General features: G+C 48.3%; 1 protein-coding gene across 1 annotated transcript in view; it reads left to right on the top strand.

Moving 5' to 3' along the window:
* LOC144733527 (fibronectin type III domain-containing protein 1-like) overlaps window positions 1-15,390 on the top strand; it is an 82,217-nt gene that overhangs the window by 23,264 nt on the left and 43,563 nt on the right. Inside the window, exons 10-14 of the mRNA XM_078615474.1 lie at window positions 3,492-3,599; window positions 5,024-5,212; window positions 6,077-7,726; window positions 10,161-10,261; window positions 14,390-14,501. Coding sequence (XP_078471600.1) covers window positions 3,492-3,599; window positions 5,024-5,212; window positions 6,077-7,726; window positions 10,161-10,261; window positions 14,390-14,501 — 2,160 coding nt within the window. The remainder of the gene's footprint in view (window positions 1-3,491; window positions 3,600-5,023; window positions 5,213-6,076; window positions 7,727-10,160; window positions 10,262-14,389; window positions 14,502-15,390) is intronic.

Genomic DNA, 15,390 nt, shown 5'->3' with positions numbered 1-15,390 from the left:
GTGAGCCCCCCCCACCACCTCACCCGCCCCCCCTCCCCTGCCCCCCCCTGGACTTCCAGCGCACACCCGAGTCCCGTGAGCCCCCCCCATTCCCCCCCCCCACCACCACACCACACCACCCGCCCCCCCTCCCCTCGCCACTCTCCCCCCCCCCCCCGTACTTTCAGCGCACGCCCGAGTCCCGTGAGTCCCCCCCCATTCCCGCCCTCCCCCGGCCACTCCCCCCCCCCCCCGCACATCCAGCGCACGCCCGAGTCCCGCCCCCCCATTCCCCCCTCCACCACCCCACCCGCCTCCCCCCGGCCACTCTCCCCCCCCCCTTCCGCTGCTGTGTTCCCACGTCGGCCTTTGGGGTTAGGCACCCGATCCGTGGTGGGCGGCGTTTCGGGAAGACTGCTCCCCCCAAGGTTTGAGCAATGGCATGGGGGACCTGGAGAATCTCGTGCAGAGTGCTTCAGTTGTTTTCGTGGGCAGAGCTCGGTGAAAGGAAGGCGATGCTTGTCGACGTCTTTCAGGAAGGACGTGGTTTACACCACGAAGGTGGAGTGGCGGCAATTTATATTTTATTCATATTCATAATAATAAGTTATTATTACTTATGAAAGGCCATATTTAAAAAAGCTTCAAATTTCAGGACTGCTCTGCCCCTTCGCCCCACCCCACCCTCCACCCCCTCCTAAATCTACCCCTCTTGGTCACGCAAATAGTTAGCACACTGCGGTATTAACCCGGCAGCCTGAAGTTTGATTCCCATCCACGGCTAATAAACATCATTCACGGAGAGATGTCTGAGCCAGGTCACGCTCGTTTGCTCGGTTTGTCAAACGGGCCGGCCCTCTTTTCCTCTGGGCATGGGAATGTGGTGGTCAGAATCACCAAGTGCAGCAGCAATGCCTCACTATTCAGAATTGGACCTTATGACGGGACCCCGGGGTCCCGAATAAACGGAAGGCAAAATCGTAGTTAATTTATTTTTGGCGACTCCGTCCCACCGCGCACATCAACGCCGTGACCCACCTGGCGCAGATCGTTCTGTTGTCCAGTCGTCCAAGCGCAGCAGCTAAGGACGAATGCACAGAAGAGCTGAACAAGCGAATGCACTCCATGCTCGGGTATGGGCAGGATCATAAGTCTTGTTCAAAGCTGCTCAAACTGCCTACACGACTTAAGTCCTTTATTTGTCATAACGGGATGCATTATACAGTGAAACTGCTCTCTTATCTTCATTATTATTTGTGACCTACCAATGTCTGCAGCCAGGATGACAATCATATTACCTGCAGATATTTAACAGATGAGATGCGTTGCACCGTCATTTCCTCCTGTTTGATTATAATACTTCTCTTGTTCGTATGCATCTGTGCAGATAGGTTTTTTTTGCGGTTAAGCCATAGTCCCCACATACCGCTCGTATCAATGCAGATAAGAGGAGCGGCGACCCACTACGCTGTAGAGTAACATTGGTATAAACGCTTGTTACAATATGAACAGTGCATTGAAAACGCGTACTATTTTATGGACTGTTTACAAAGTATGTTCACAAATCCACACTGAGAAACACGATGATTGACAGAGGGGTGTAAACACATTTTTCGATAGTGTATTTAAATAGAGGTACTGCAGGTAAGTAGTTTTCAGTTTTAAAGGCATAGTTTAACAAGACAACACTTTCCACCATCCTTCAAACCCATTGGTGAAAAAGAGCAAAGTTTTTGTTTACATCACAACAGAATGTTTATGCGAGAGCCGGGGGCTTATGGGACCCCGGGGTCCCGCCATAAGAGGGCCCAGCACTGCTCAGATTTCGACGAATGTTGCGACCCCTCAAACACTAATTTAGCTTGATCCTCCATACTGGGTAAGGCAGGCTGGAAGTGGCAAGGTGTTCCCACATTTTACCCCACCGCACAGCAAACCTTAAATCACCCTTCCGCAGTTAATCAGTTTGACGATTTATATGGACAGAGGCAATGGTTGAACATTTAAATGTGAAAGTGGATTCTGCCACTTTCCCAAATAGTTGAATCAATAACCCCAGTTCCTGCTCATTATTCAGCATAATTACTGGTTTTAAAAAATATCTATCAATTTTGATACACCGGGTTAACGCATTAAGCAGGCCAAGTGCCAGTAGCAACAGTTAGCGTACACAAGGGGCACTTAATCAGCCTTGTCGTGGTCCCCCGAAAGACTAATTTGTCGGCGGGGCAGTACTGCAAGGTCACGGAATGCAGATTGTCTCTTTAATTAACGCGAAAAGACGGGGCCGCTTGCCTGGCACCTGCAAGAGAATTCCGCCTCTTGCTGTCTTCCGTCGCAATAATTCAGGGCGGTCGCGCCTCCTGGCCGCCTTGCACCGTGCAGTTACTCAGCCGCAAATCACTCCGATGCTTCGGGAGATAATGCATCGCCTCGAGTTATAACTAACGACAAGGCATTAGCTAAAGTGCCACGCAGAGTGATCTTTTTTTTTTAGGCAGTTGCCCTTCAGCGTCATTGAGATAACTCCGAAGGAGGATTGAGGGAGGTTGCGTGCGTCCAAACGATATGGAGAGCAATGCAATGAAATTATCCATTTTGTTGAATAAGGTTTTCGCTCATTCTTGTGACAGAAAGATAGGCGCATGGCTGTCATAAGTTCCATGCCATTGAAAATTTAATTCCGTACCACTGCTTATCACCTAGTAGCAGCAGGGCTGCCCACTGGGTTTCTGGAGGACCCAAGGAAGCTCGGGGCAGAGTGCCACATGTGGTCTCCTTGTTTAAAATCGACAAAAAAAACGAAACAGGCCCATTGTGAGGCCCTCATTTTTGTGTGAGGGCTGGACACAAAAGTTGTCCCTTTAACCTGCCACCACTCCCTCTCCTCGCCACTCTGCGTGGCCCTTTGTGAAAGAGCCATCTCCTCCCACTCGAGGTCTGAACCCCAGATCCTCACTTGTGACCCCAGGTGCCGCGGTGGCGAGATGATAACTACCTTGCCTGGTAGGCAGAAGGTCGTGGGTTCAATCTCGACCCTGACGCCTGCTGTATATTTGGAGTTTGCGTGTCTCTCTCCCTGCGGTCGCGTGGATTTTTCCCCCGGGTCCTCCGGTTTTTCCATCCCCATTTAGAAACAACGTGCGTTTAGAGTATTTGGCCACTTCGTTGAGCGATCATTTGTGATAGCCAGGTCGCTGTTGAACAATAAGTTAATTCCTCAATGGGCTTTGTCTGGTAGGATGGGGATGGTTTAGTTTTATTTGTATGTATTTTGGTGATTTGTTTACCTTTCTCGTACTTTGCACTCCTATCGTGCTTTTGTATTGTTTGCTGTTGTCCTGATCATACCCGGCCCCGACTGGACATCTGTGAAAAAAACGTCTTTATAGCTCATCAGATTCCTCTTGCATTATAAATACATTTTCTGATTCCATCGATCGACGATGTCTCTCTTGCTCTCGCTTGTACCAGCGCTCGATCATCGCTCGCGCCGTTTTCCCTTTTGGCAGCACCCACGTCGCCCCCCGAGGACTTTGAGGTCAACGCAGTGCCCGGGACACCCTCCTCCGTTTCCGTGCTCTGGACTCCACCGACGGGAATGCTGGGACAAGTCACAGGTATGGGCGTAGAGCGACGCACGCAGCAAGATTGAAAAGAAAAAAGTGAACCCGTAAAAACAAAGTTTTTCACTATAAATCCTTTATATGCGTGGCGGCTAGAGTCCTCTCGTCCTCTGGCTTGAGATGGCTGCCACCTATGGGTCAGATGATTGCCTGCCACCATTAAGCAATTGGTAATTAAATATAATTTATTTTTTCCTAAAATTTTCACGAAAATAAATTGTCACGCACAACGAGTCTGTGTGCAAAATGTCAGCTCGATTGGATCACGGGAAGTGGGTTAAAAAACGACCGAAAGATTTGCACGGTCATAAGCGCGCAAGCAAGCAAGTGAACTTAATATAAAGGATTTAAAAAGAGGGAACAAGGTGCAGCCCTGCAATTGCTTCCCAACGCCACTGCTGCTGGAAGTACCTCCACCGTCGCTCAGTTGCAACTGTGAGTCTCTCGGTCGCTTCCGCTCGCGTGGACGTGTCGACAGATGGCACGGGTTGCGGTGACCAAAGTTTGGCTTTTGCGAATCCTCAAACATCGCTCCCTCCTTCATGGCTCATGTGTTTCAAGTTTTTACTAACAAGTACATAGAGCTATCCAATGGCGTTTCATGTATATTTATATTGGCACGCGATGATTCAACACGCCTGTGTTCCGATGAATTGCCACGATTCACTGACACAGCTGGATTGAACCTATCATTTTGTGTGGTCATTTCGTTTTGTTCTCACTCATGTGTTCTCTCTTGGTAAAGCCGTTAGGATGTAACCGTGGGTCTGGGTGGCGTACAATTTGCATCGATCCTAAATAATAGATTCTTACACGTATCGCTCGACGCACGTGTCGTCAGTATTATAATGTCGTTTAGTCTATGAATCGACGAATCATTTCCTGTGTACTTATTCACATTTGAACTGAGACTATTGGCAAGCACTTGCTGCAGTGATCCGTGGGAAGACATTTTACACCCTATGTACGTTGCTAATATAGTTGCAAAAGTTAAAGGTGTGGAAATGTATTTAAGAAATATCTGGGTAGAATTTTCTTTCTAATTATATTTAACTAAGGCTACGATTTTTGGCACGGTAATTTTTTAAAAAGTGAAATTCATTACTGAGTTGCAGGAATAACTTTTGGGGGCGTGACCTCCAGTGACAAGATCGTGGCCTTGCCTGCAAAGCGTTACCATGAGCGGCTCTGTGAACCAATGTGGGGGCTTCCTGTGTCCAGCTGAGGCCACTACTCAGTGGCTAAAACCAACATCGCTTCAATGTCTTAACACACATGCCCCACCCACACCCCAACACCCCCACACCAATTCCATTACCACCTTTCCCCCATCTAAAACGACCTCTCCTGCTCATGCCCCAACCCCTGCCACCCATCCCATTCCCCGTGTGCTCCTCCTCCAACCGCCCCATTCGCAGAGTACACGGTTTCCTACACGCCGGCACTCCGGCCCTTCAGTGGCAAAGTGATCACTTTCCCAGGCGGCGTCACTCGGGGCACCATAGGGGGCCTCTCGCCCGGCGAGCGCTACATTTTCCGCGTTCGTGCCGCCAACCGACGTGGCCAGGGCCCGCTGTCTAAGCCCCTGAGCCTCGTGCTGCCGCCAAGTAAGGAGGGCCTCGGCCGATGGTACCGCACGGACGGGAAGAATGGCGGAGCGCATGCCGGGCGGCAACGGCTTTCACTTCGAGTTTGACCCAATGCGCCTACCCACCCCCGCCCCCCCGACGAATAAACCTCCTTTCTGTACGAATGTTTTACATCTCTCTCATATATCTGCAAGGGGGATTTGTAAAGACAAAAAAAAACCGGCATGACCGATGGAATATCATTTTCCATTTACGTCTCTCTCTTTTTCTGTCTGAGACGCTCGCGGTGAATGCAAGGAGCCGCGGCGTCACTCTTTGCACTTTCATTTCCTTAAAAGGTCACCGCCAGCATCGCATCCATCCTGCCGTCATTCCAGCGACCGCCGTCGGCCTTGCGTCTGCGCGGCAAGAGTTGGTTTTCACCTGCCCGTGCGATGCGCTCGCTCGCATGGCTATACCCGCACGCTCCCCCCCCCCCCTCTTTGTCTCTAACTAAACGGACAAAGTGCAAAGACTAAGGAACCGTAACAGCTCTTGCTCGTTTTTTGATTGGTGACAGCATCCTGGTTTGTTGCACGGTGCACAGCTGTGCAATCATTGCTGCGCCTGGGCCGGATGCGTATCGACATCATCAGCCGCCCAATGCTTTTCGCTCACCAGCGCCAGTGTGCTCGCCAGGCATGTGTCATGGCTCACGACTTAGAAACGCTTCGCCCTAATCTCGACGGATGGCCAGCTGACTGAAAATTGCGCGCTTTGCACAAACTGCTCCGGGTTTCTTGAGCTCGTTTGCGAGTCAACGGCGAGTCAGCGAAGACGTTCGCTTTTTGTTGTTGTTGTTGTTGTTGCCCTAATGCGAACTTGTGTCCTTTCCATCTGCAGCCGTGAGCGCGGTCAGCTCGTCTTCCGCGGAAGCCGAATCTTCAAGTGAGCGGCGGTCTCCCGCTGCCCGAGAGTTAACAGATGCGCGGACGTCTTCTAGGCAGGAGTCGAGGATTTCATCGTCACCTGTGTCATCATCATCATCATCAACAGGAGTGAGCGGTTTGCCGGCAGAACACATATCCCCACAGACATCAGCAGCAGTTGTCAGCAAGAACAGGAGGATTGTTCAACCAGGGCAGTCGACGTATCCGAGAAGAATTGTTTCAAGACCAGGACAAACGTCGTCTTCGTCTTCTTCTGCTTCATCTTCCAGACCGGGGCTAAGATCTTCTCAGCCAGCGCCTGACAACAAACCGGCAACAGTCTCATCGACAGATAACAAATTAGGTTCGTCATCGTCCACGCCGCCCCAGGCCTCTTCACCCAAGAGGGCTGGAAGCAGGGAATACGAAATTGTTGATGAGCCTGAGTCGCTCCCTGTTGCATCCTCTGCACCACTGAACAGAGATATTTTCCCGTCTTTCTCAGAGACAGTTTCTTTCGGGGAGAGAACTTCAGATTCACAGGAAGCGTCATCGTCGTCATCATCATCATCGTCACAGAATTCTCTGTCATCCTCCTCATCATCATTATCACCATCCTCAAGATTGTCTCCAGCAAAATCATCATCTAATTCGGTTTCAACATCATCACATTTGCCCCGAACTTCATCATCATCGTCAAAATTTCCACCACCATCATCATCATTGCCATCGACATCAGCAGCAGCGGCAACTTCTCAAGCAGCAGCGTCAAGATCAGCATCTGTGACATCAGAATCATCAGCGTTGAAATTTAACAGACAGCCAAACGCAGGCACCTCGTTAAGTCCATCGGCAAATTCGCGAACCTCTTCATCTTCCCCCTCTGCCCAGAATCCTGCTCACTCGCCCACTTCTACAAGAAACAAAATTCCTGGGGAAGCTGCGAACGTTCGAATCGCTTCCAGTGCTTTGCAGTCTTCTCGCGTGCCTTCCTCATCAAGGTTATCCCCATCATCATCATCGTCGTCGTCATCATCATCATCGTCATCCTCTTCCAGTGCCTATTCATTGGCACCTGTGACATCAACTGATTCGGAGTCGCCGAGGTTGGCGTCTTCGCCATCGAGTTCCGAAAGGTTCCCAAAAGGTTCGCCGTCGTCCCAACGTTCCAGTTCATTGGCAGAATCGTCGCGGGAAAGGGCCACCAGGCCTCACTCTTCCTCCAGCCTGTATGCCAATGAAAGGGACGATTTGCCTTCACCACCTGAGCCGCAAATTTCATCATCATCATCATCATCATCTACATCGTCATCATCCAGTTCAGCCGTTCGGATGCCTTCGAGGTCTCTGTCTCCGTTTGCCTCGAGGACTACAGGAACATCCGCCTCCCGGGCCGCTCCCTCTTCGACCTCCTCCAGGCAAAATCCCTCCTACCCGTCATCTTCGTTATCGTCGTCGTCATCATCTTCGTCATCGTCACCGTCGCAGCCAGCCAGACCACAGTGGCAAGGGTCCAGAAGTCGTTTCGCCGGAAGACCTCTCACATCTTCTAATCCCTCCACTGATACATCAAATGACAGGAATTACAGGCCCACCTCTGGCGAAAATCGCAGTCCCTCCAACGGTAAGTTTACTCCTGAACTACAAGCATTTATTTATCTTTTTTAAATGTAACTCTCAAAACAATATCTCTCAGATGTACGCTCGGCAAGTACTGTGTGTTGTTCGGTACACTGCCTCTGACGTTTCACTCCGTGGACTGCCGGGAAGATTCTTCAGGCAACCAAATTTAGAGAATGTAATCGCTCAATTCAGTTCCTGGAGAAGCTCCCAGCGCTTGCAGCGGAACGTCGGACACCGCCACGTTGAGTAGCGCGGCGGCGCAACCCGTAAGCGCATCGGAGAACCCGCGGACAGCGCTGCTCGCCTAGGAGTCAGGGGCGAGCGCGTGTGCGGAGTTAGCGAGGGCAGGCGGTGGCGGAGAGAGGGTCACTCATCCCCCTTCCGCGCCTCTCTCCTGCCAGCGCCGTTCCTGCCACGTGAATAGTGGCAAGGTTTGACCCCTGTACCTGCAGAACCCGGTGCCGTGCGCGCGATGGGGTCACCGCGGTCAAAGTTGACGCGCGCGGACGGGCGTGCGGCCACGGCTGTATTCCCCGTCAACGTTTTAAGGCACCGACTGACTCATTTGTTCGAACGAATACGCACAGATAGATACGTTGTTAATGTATAACACTCAGTCCACTACTACTTTATGATAAAGATATCTTCAGCTTCCGATCGCCCCCATCTGGGCCTGCCCACAGAATGCGCCTGTGGCAAGCTGGCTCCCATTGGAATGAAGCCGCGTCTCTCGTGAGGCCAGACGCGTTCACCCCCCCACCCCCATTCCATGGTTAGCGACTGAGCTGAGGACGTACGTGGAATGAGCATACGAAACCAGGCCAAGAAGCAGAGCCCAAAAACTCGATTCCGCACAGCTGACAGGTCGCCATGGTGACGAGATGTGATCTGCGCTCGCCTGGGATGGATGAGGCTTGTGGGTTCGATCCCGACCCTGACGCATGCTGTATGTTTGGAGTGTGCACGTTGTTTTTTCTTCTCCCCGTAGTGTCGTGGATTTTTTTTTTCTCCGGGTCTCTCCTGTTATCGCCTCCACATTTAGAAATGTGCGCTTAGAGCATTTGGCTGCTGTACATTTAAAAGTGATAAGCCACTTCGTTCAGCTATCATTTGTGGCCACGTCGCTTCGGACAAAGAGCTACATGGCTCAGTGGGCCTTTCCTGGAAAAATAAAATTCCCCCTGGCGCCTTCTAAATGGCGACAATGGAAAAAACACAAACTCTGTTTATGACTGGCGAAGTGTCCCATTGGCTCATTGTTACGGCAAGAATGAAACGCAGAGTTGGCAAAGACACGTGGAGCACAACGATATTCCCGTCCAATGCAAAAGGAAGCATTGCTTAGCGTTTGCAGGGGCAATGTGCTTTAAATTAGCTTCATTGATTATACAATACGGGCCATGCGCGCTTATAAACGTTAACACAAGTTACACGCGTACGTGTCGCGCGGCTTAGTGGTCTTCAGCGAGATGCAGGCGCCTAGATTGCTTTATAAATGTTTGAAAAGGTGCAATTCAATTTGGATTCATCCGGCAGATAACCGAGGCAGCATCTCGGCGCGCTGTACAAATAGGGAGGATACTCGTGTCAAGACCACTCTACGGAAATTCCCTTTTTTTGGGGAGAGGCTGAAGAGGTAGCGGGTGACCGGGCAGGGAGGGAAATAGGACCAGTCAAAGTGCATTGCAAAGCAAATTCATAGATTGGTTCTTTCGGTAAAGTCACGTAAGAAGGGAAACAATAACATAATAAAAATATAAAACAATACAATTCTCACGACGTTTCGATCGCAACACAAGCAATCATCATTAGGTGTGAAAACCAAGAAATTTGAAAAAAGTGGCGGTTTTTTCTCAATGTTAAGAAAAAAACGCCACTTTTTTCAAATTTTCTTGCCGTGGTTTTCACACCTGATGATGATCGCTTGCATTGCAATCGAAACGTCGTGATAATTTTATTGTTTTATATTTTTATTTTATTGTTTCACTTCTACGTGACTTTACCGAAAGAACCAAGAATATGAATCCCTGCAGTCACGAAAGCTTTAAATCAAAATTAAAATCCATAGAGTTAGAGAGACACAGGCGTAGGCAGAGGAGCCGAGAGAGAGAGTCCCTGAGCCTGGACTTGAAATGAGGAAGAGACAGCCAGAGGTACATCACGTGACTGAAGAGTAGAAGGCTGTTTTCCATGCGCAAGGGGCCCGTGCCAACCGCTTCACGCTCTTGGAAGCAAATCAGAGCGATGTATGGGGAACGGGAGAACGTCAGTCATGGGCAGAGGTGAAAGGGATGGGGGTGAACTCCGACGCCATGGTATGAACACCGCGTGCGCAACTCTGCAACGATCATCGTCCGCGTCGTTTGCCCTTCAGTTGTATCTTCTCACCCGCGCGACTGCTGTGCGGAACGGTGAAAACGATCGTCGATTCGCAGGCCGAGCGAGGCCCTTCCAGTCGACGCCGGAGAGGCCGACCGGTGACAGCAGACGGAACGACAACATGAAAGTCATCCACGCACCCAACGGCAGGGAGTGGGTAAATCGTCGTCCATTATTTGTCGTGCCACTGAGACGCCCGCCGCCTTATCCCCGCGGCGGAGGAGCTCGCGAGGAGAGAGAGCGCTATGGGAGGTGGCCGGCGGAGGCCGGGTCAGTTGGGTCATACAAACGGTCAAAATCTTCTTGGTTCTTTCGGTAAGGTCACGTAGAAGGGAAAAAATCAAATAATAAAAATAAAACATAATAAAATAATTCTCACGACGTTTCGGCCACAACGCAAGCAGCCGTCCTCAGGTGAAGAACAGGTCTGTCAAGAAGACAGCGTCTGAATGACGCGTCTGAATGACGCTGTTTTCCCGACAAACCTGTTCTTCACCTGAGGACGGCTGCTTGCGTTGTGGCCGAAACGTCGTGAGAATTATTTTATTATGTTTTTATTATGTTTTATTTTTATTATTTTATTATTTTCCTTCTATGTGACTTTACCGAAAGAACCAAGAAGATGAATCCCTGCAGTCACGAAAGCTTTAAATCGAAATTTAAACGGTCAAAAGTTGATTTGCTGCTCGAGCGAGTGTTGAGCCGGTGCTCATCTCTTGTTTCCTGAGCCAGTCGTCGGCATTTCACATTCCTATGGCGATGTGTGAGTCTTACTATCCCCGCAGGACAACCACTGTTGACTTCCATAAAAAGTGGTGACTATTTTGTCGACCCTGGAAGGGATGATGGGCAGCGTCAACTCCCCTAAGCGGGCAATACTGTGTGAAGGATAACGAGCCAACGACGTTGCCTGAGAGCCTGGTTATGAATCTGGGTTTAATGGTTAAAGTGTGGAATCGTGCGTGCAGCATTTGAGGGTTTGAGTGCAATGTTTGAAGTGCTTGGCTCAACTTGATAAAATAAAAAGAAACTTTGCAGCGACGTTTATTTTATTTTATTTGGCTCAAGCGGTGTGAGCCATGGAAGAGGCAAAATATAATTTGCCTGCTCTGTAGTTGAGCTGTTAAATTGCCAATTTGGGAGACCGGCATCATTTATGAGTGCCCAAGATAACCTCCACCAATGAACTTGGATGTAATGGAAATTTGTGGCTCCTTCCTGCTAATGAGTAATTCACATTCTTCGCTGCATTAATGGCACGCAATAGATCATTATAACAACACCAACGCATACACTTACAAGGGTTTATTTTAATAACATCTCATAGCGCACTTCACGAGCTATTTTCAGCTAAATTTCTCACATAATGAGCCATACACAGTACATGTGTGCATAATTAATTTTACAGCATTTTCTGCTGCGTGTGTACATATGATTACTGCAATGCGCCATCCAAATGAATGTTTGTTTAACTGATTGAGTTTGTAGTTGCTAAGGATATATGCAGTGTGTATGATCAGGGGTGGAGTGGTGGTGGAGTGGTTAGCCTACTGCACTGCGAATCCGGTGACCTGAGTTTGATTCCCAGCCATTGCTGATGTTAGCTGATATCTGAACCGACCCTGGGTCCCACTATCACCAACCTGCTCTGGCTAGTGCGGTGCAGTAGGGATAAACAAACCCCAGAAATGACACAGCACACGGATGCCTTCAGAAAAGTCACATATTACAGTACAACTCATCTGGTCCGTTACCCAAATGCCCATGTCTATTATCCGTGCACATTTGTGACCGCAAGATTGGTTGTTACAATCTTGAAATTCAGTTTTGTATGGAAGAGAGGTGGTATGTTCACAACGACAACAGCAAAATATGATAATTGTTTTTTTACCCTTTTATCTGGCAACAAAACTGACACCTTTTTTTTACAAGGAGTCATGTTTGCATTGACCACAATACCTGCGGTCGGAATGCAAACAAAAAACACAACTCTGATCATGTATGCACTGTCCTTGAAGTTGATTGGTCCACACCCGAGACAGCTTTCCTTAGAGCCTAGTCTCACATGGTGTTGGACCAGATGACACCAAAAGTGCGCCTTTTGGTGCAGGTATTGTGGTCAATGCAAACATGACTCCTTGTAAAAAAAGAAAAGGTGTCCGTTTTGTTGCCAGATAAATGGGTAAAAACCCAATGATCATATTTTGCTACTGGCAAAGGAGGTTCTAATAGTGCAAACAGTAACGTACATTTGAAGGCCATTGGTAATGAGCTAATCCATTGTTTCAAATAACCAACAGCACTAAAAGTCAGTCACAAGAATTGCCAGAACAAAACAACAACAACAAACTTGACACCCTTTTTAACGCGGGAAACTTAATTCTAAAGTGGGCAACCCTGTCTAATGTGGGCAACCCTGTCTAATGCGAGAACCTTGTTTGGCAAAACTACTCGCTCGCATGTGGACAAAGCAGTTGCAGGCGTTCAAGGCCACGCCAGAGGTCGACCACCTGCGGCTACAGAGCCCCATGCGGTCTCTTTAACAGACAAAAATGTCTCTCCTTGTTTATTTTTTTGGTTTGCCGACCTCGGGGTCACGCGATTTCGCGAGCGATTTGATTGCGTTGCTGTCGTGGCCTTCAGTTGCTGGGGAGGCAGTCGGAGGCGCTGGAAGTGCGTCACGGCAAAACAACCTCTCCGCAACTCGGTTCAGTTTTGAGTTTAATTTATTAGGTATAGAGCCCTGTGAGTCATGCGGCTCTTGACTCGGGTGCAACCGCATCAAACAAAAACATAAATAACATTTTAAAGTGACTATGCGCATCAGGAAAAAATAGGAAAAAACAGCAAAGTCTTCCAGAACAAAAGCACCGTATTTCAACGCTGTGTGCAAAAATCCCAGTGGAATGCAAGTCAAACAATAACAACCATAAGACAATTTAGATTAAAGTTAACCAGCTAACTCTGATGCAACTCCGGGAAGACCTTCAGCAGTGGAATGGCAAAAGTGTTGAAAATAAAATTAACACAATCAGTATAAAAAAACATGTTTGATTTGAAGCTTTCGTGACTGCAGGAATTTTGGTTCTTTCGGTAAAGTCACGTAGATAATGGAATACACTTTGTATTCTGTGTATTGTTTAATTTATTTGATTTCTACGTGACTTTACCGAAAGAACCAAAGAGTAAAAACAAGTTATGACCCTTTAAGACATGCAAATATTTTGTTATATTTGATGTATTTATATATAAATTGTATATATAGTGAATATAATTACATATCATTTTATATTCATATAAATAAAACGGGAAAATTTTATATTCTTTTTTATATAAGTATATATTAAAATAATGCGTTATTATCTATTTATATAACATGTATAAATATGTAATGGTTTTTATACATATATAATTATATCTACAAATATTTAACCATTATGTATAAACAGGTAATGCTTTCCCAAGAATAAAAATAAATTTGTCAATTTTTGTAATTCACGCCAAAAGAATTTGTTCGTTGATTTCAAACATTAAACGTGGCCCTGCATTTGATTTCAAGCGAGAGATGCCACTGACTGCGTGCAGCCCGCTTCCGCGTTTACCCCAACAATGTGCCCATAAATGTCCCGGGCAATTTCTGAGGATGGCCCCAGCAGAGTGGGGGGGGGGGGGGTGGTTCAGCTGCTCCCTGAGCAGAGTGAGCCACGTAGCATAAAAAAAAGTGAGGTGCCGGTAAGGCTACTGTGGGAGACTTATCTCGATACAACTCTGTAGAAGTATCATCGTGAGAGGGAGCGAGAGAGTGAGCGAGAGAGTGGGCGAGAGAGTGGGCGAGAGAGTGAGCGAGAGAGTGAGCGAGAGAGTGAGTGAGAGAGTGAGCGAGAGAGTGGGCGAAGAGTGGGCGAGAGAGTGGGCGAGAGAGTGAGCGAGAGAGTGAGCGAGAGAGTGAGCGAGAGAGTGAGCGAGAGAGTGAGTGAGAGAGTGAGCGAGAGAGTGGGCGAAGAGTGGGCGAGAGAGTGGGCGAGAGAGTGAGTGAGAGGTGGGGGTTTACATAAAGCAAAGTTTAAAAATGTAAAAAAAAAATGTTTTACGAAATGATGAACGAAACAAAGTGCCGACTACATCGAGCATCTTCTTGTTTCCACTGATCGTAAAAAAAAAAAAGAGAGAAAAACATAATTGTCGCGTGTGCCGAATCGAGCGTGCGGCGTCCATCGCATCGTTGAGGCCCGCGGGCTCTCTCGCCCCGCGCTTGTCTCTAAAGCGCCGCGTTTCTGCTCCGCAGATCGTGGACTTGGAAAAGAACATTCTCCTGACGCCCAATGGCCAGGTGCTCCAAGACATCAGGGGCAAGGCACTCAAGGTCAAGATTGGCAGCGACGGACAGAGCATCGAGGGTGAGGCCACGCGGCTCATTCACGTGGGGTCACAGGTCGGCTGCAGCCTCTGAGGCCCACGCTTGTTGTTGTTTTCGCTCTTTTTCTCATTTCTCACCTCCCTTCGCCGGAACAAACTTCCCCTCCACATTAAACCTTCGCTCACTAGGTTCTGCTTCTCACTCGAAAGCCACTTATTGTTACCCCCAGCTCGCCCCACGACAACCTTAATCTTCCCGTCATAACCACCACCGTTACCTCTTCATATTCTCATGATATGGCGATCACTCATTAACCCCATTCACTCAATCCATTTACTGTCATCATTTACTGTCAAAAATTTCACTTTCACCGAATTCACGCATCATCGCAGATTCGCCACCCACTGCTTCACCTGTTGTACCGTTCTTAATTCTCTGTAAAGCGATGTGGTCAGGCGCTATTTGAATTACGCGAAGATAAGATAATTGTGCTTGCAGCATCACGTGAAGGTCAATGCAGCTCTACTTTCCTCAGGCGTACATCACACGTCGCCGCCTTTGTGGGAAGTCAAGAGTGGTTGTCCTACCGCAATTGATTTGCCACTCTGCCATAGCAATGTGGATGTTCCCGTCCTTGCTCAGACCTGCAAACTGAAGATAAGCACCGTCTATAATCGAGAAACTACTTTGACCTGATTAAGAAATTAATCGCGGTCAATTATAATTGCCCCCTTTTAACTTTTCTGTTGGTTTCCTTCCAGTTGTGCGTTAGTGGCATGCGAAGAGATGACCACATTTCACTTAATGGGCCCTTACTGTTCGCAGTTGATTCGGGGATAATCCGTGACAAATACACTTCTGAAGCCACTTCAAATACGACCTTTCATGCCTGCAAAACTTTCATAAGATTTAATTAAACCATCATCTTT

The sequence above is a fragment of the Lampetra planeri genome, chromosome 47 (assembly GCF_965212315.1).
Source record: "Lampetra planeri chromosome 47, kcLamPlan1.2.h2, whole genome shotgun sequence".
In the NCBI taxonomy this organism is placed as follows: domain Eukaryota; kingdom Metazoa; phylum Chordata; class Hyperoartia; order Petromyzontiformes; family Petromyzontidae; genus Lampetra; species Lampetra planeri.
This window is presented reverse-complemented; position numbering and strand designations above follow the sequence as displayed.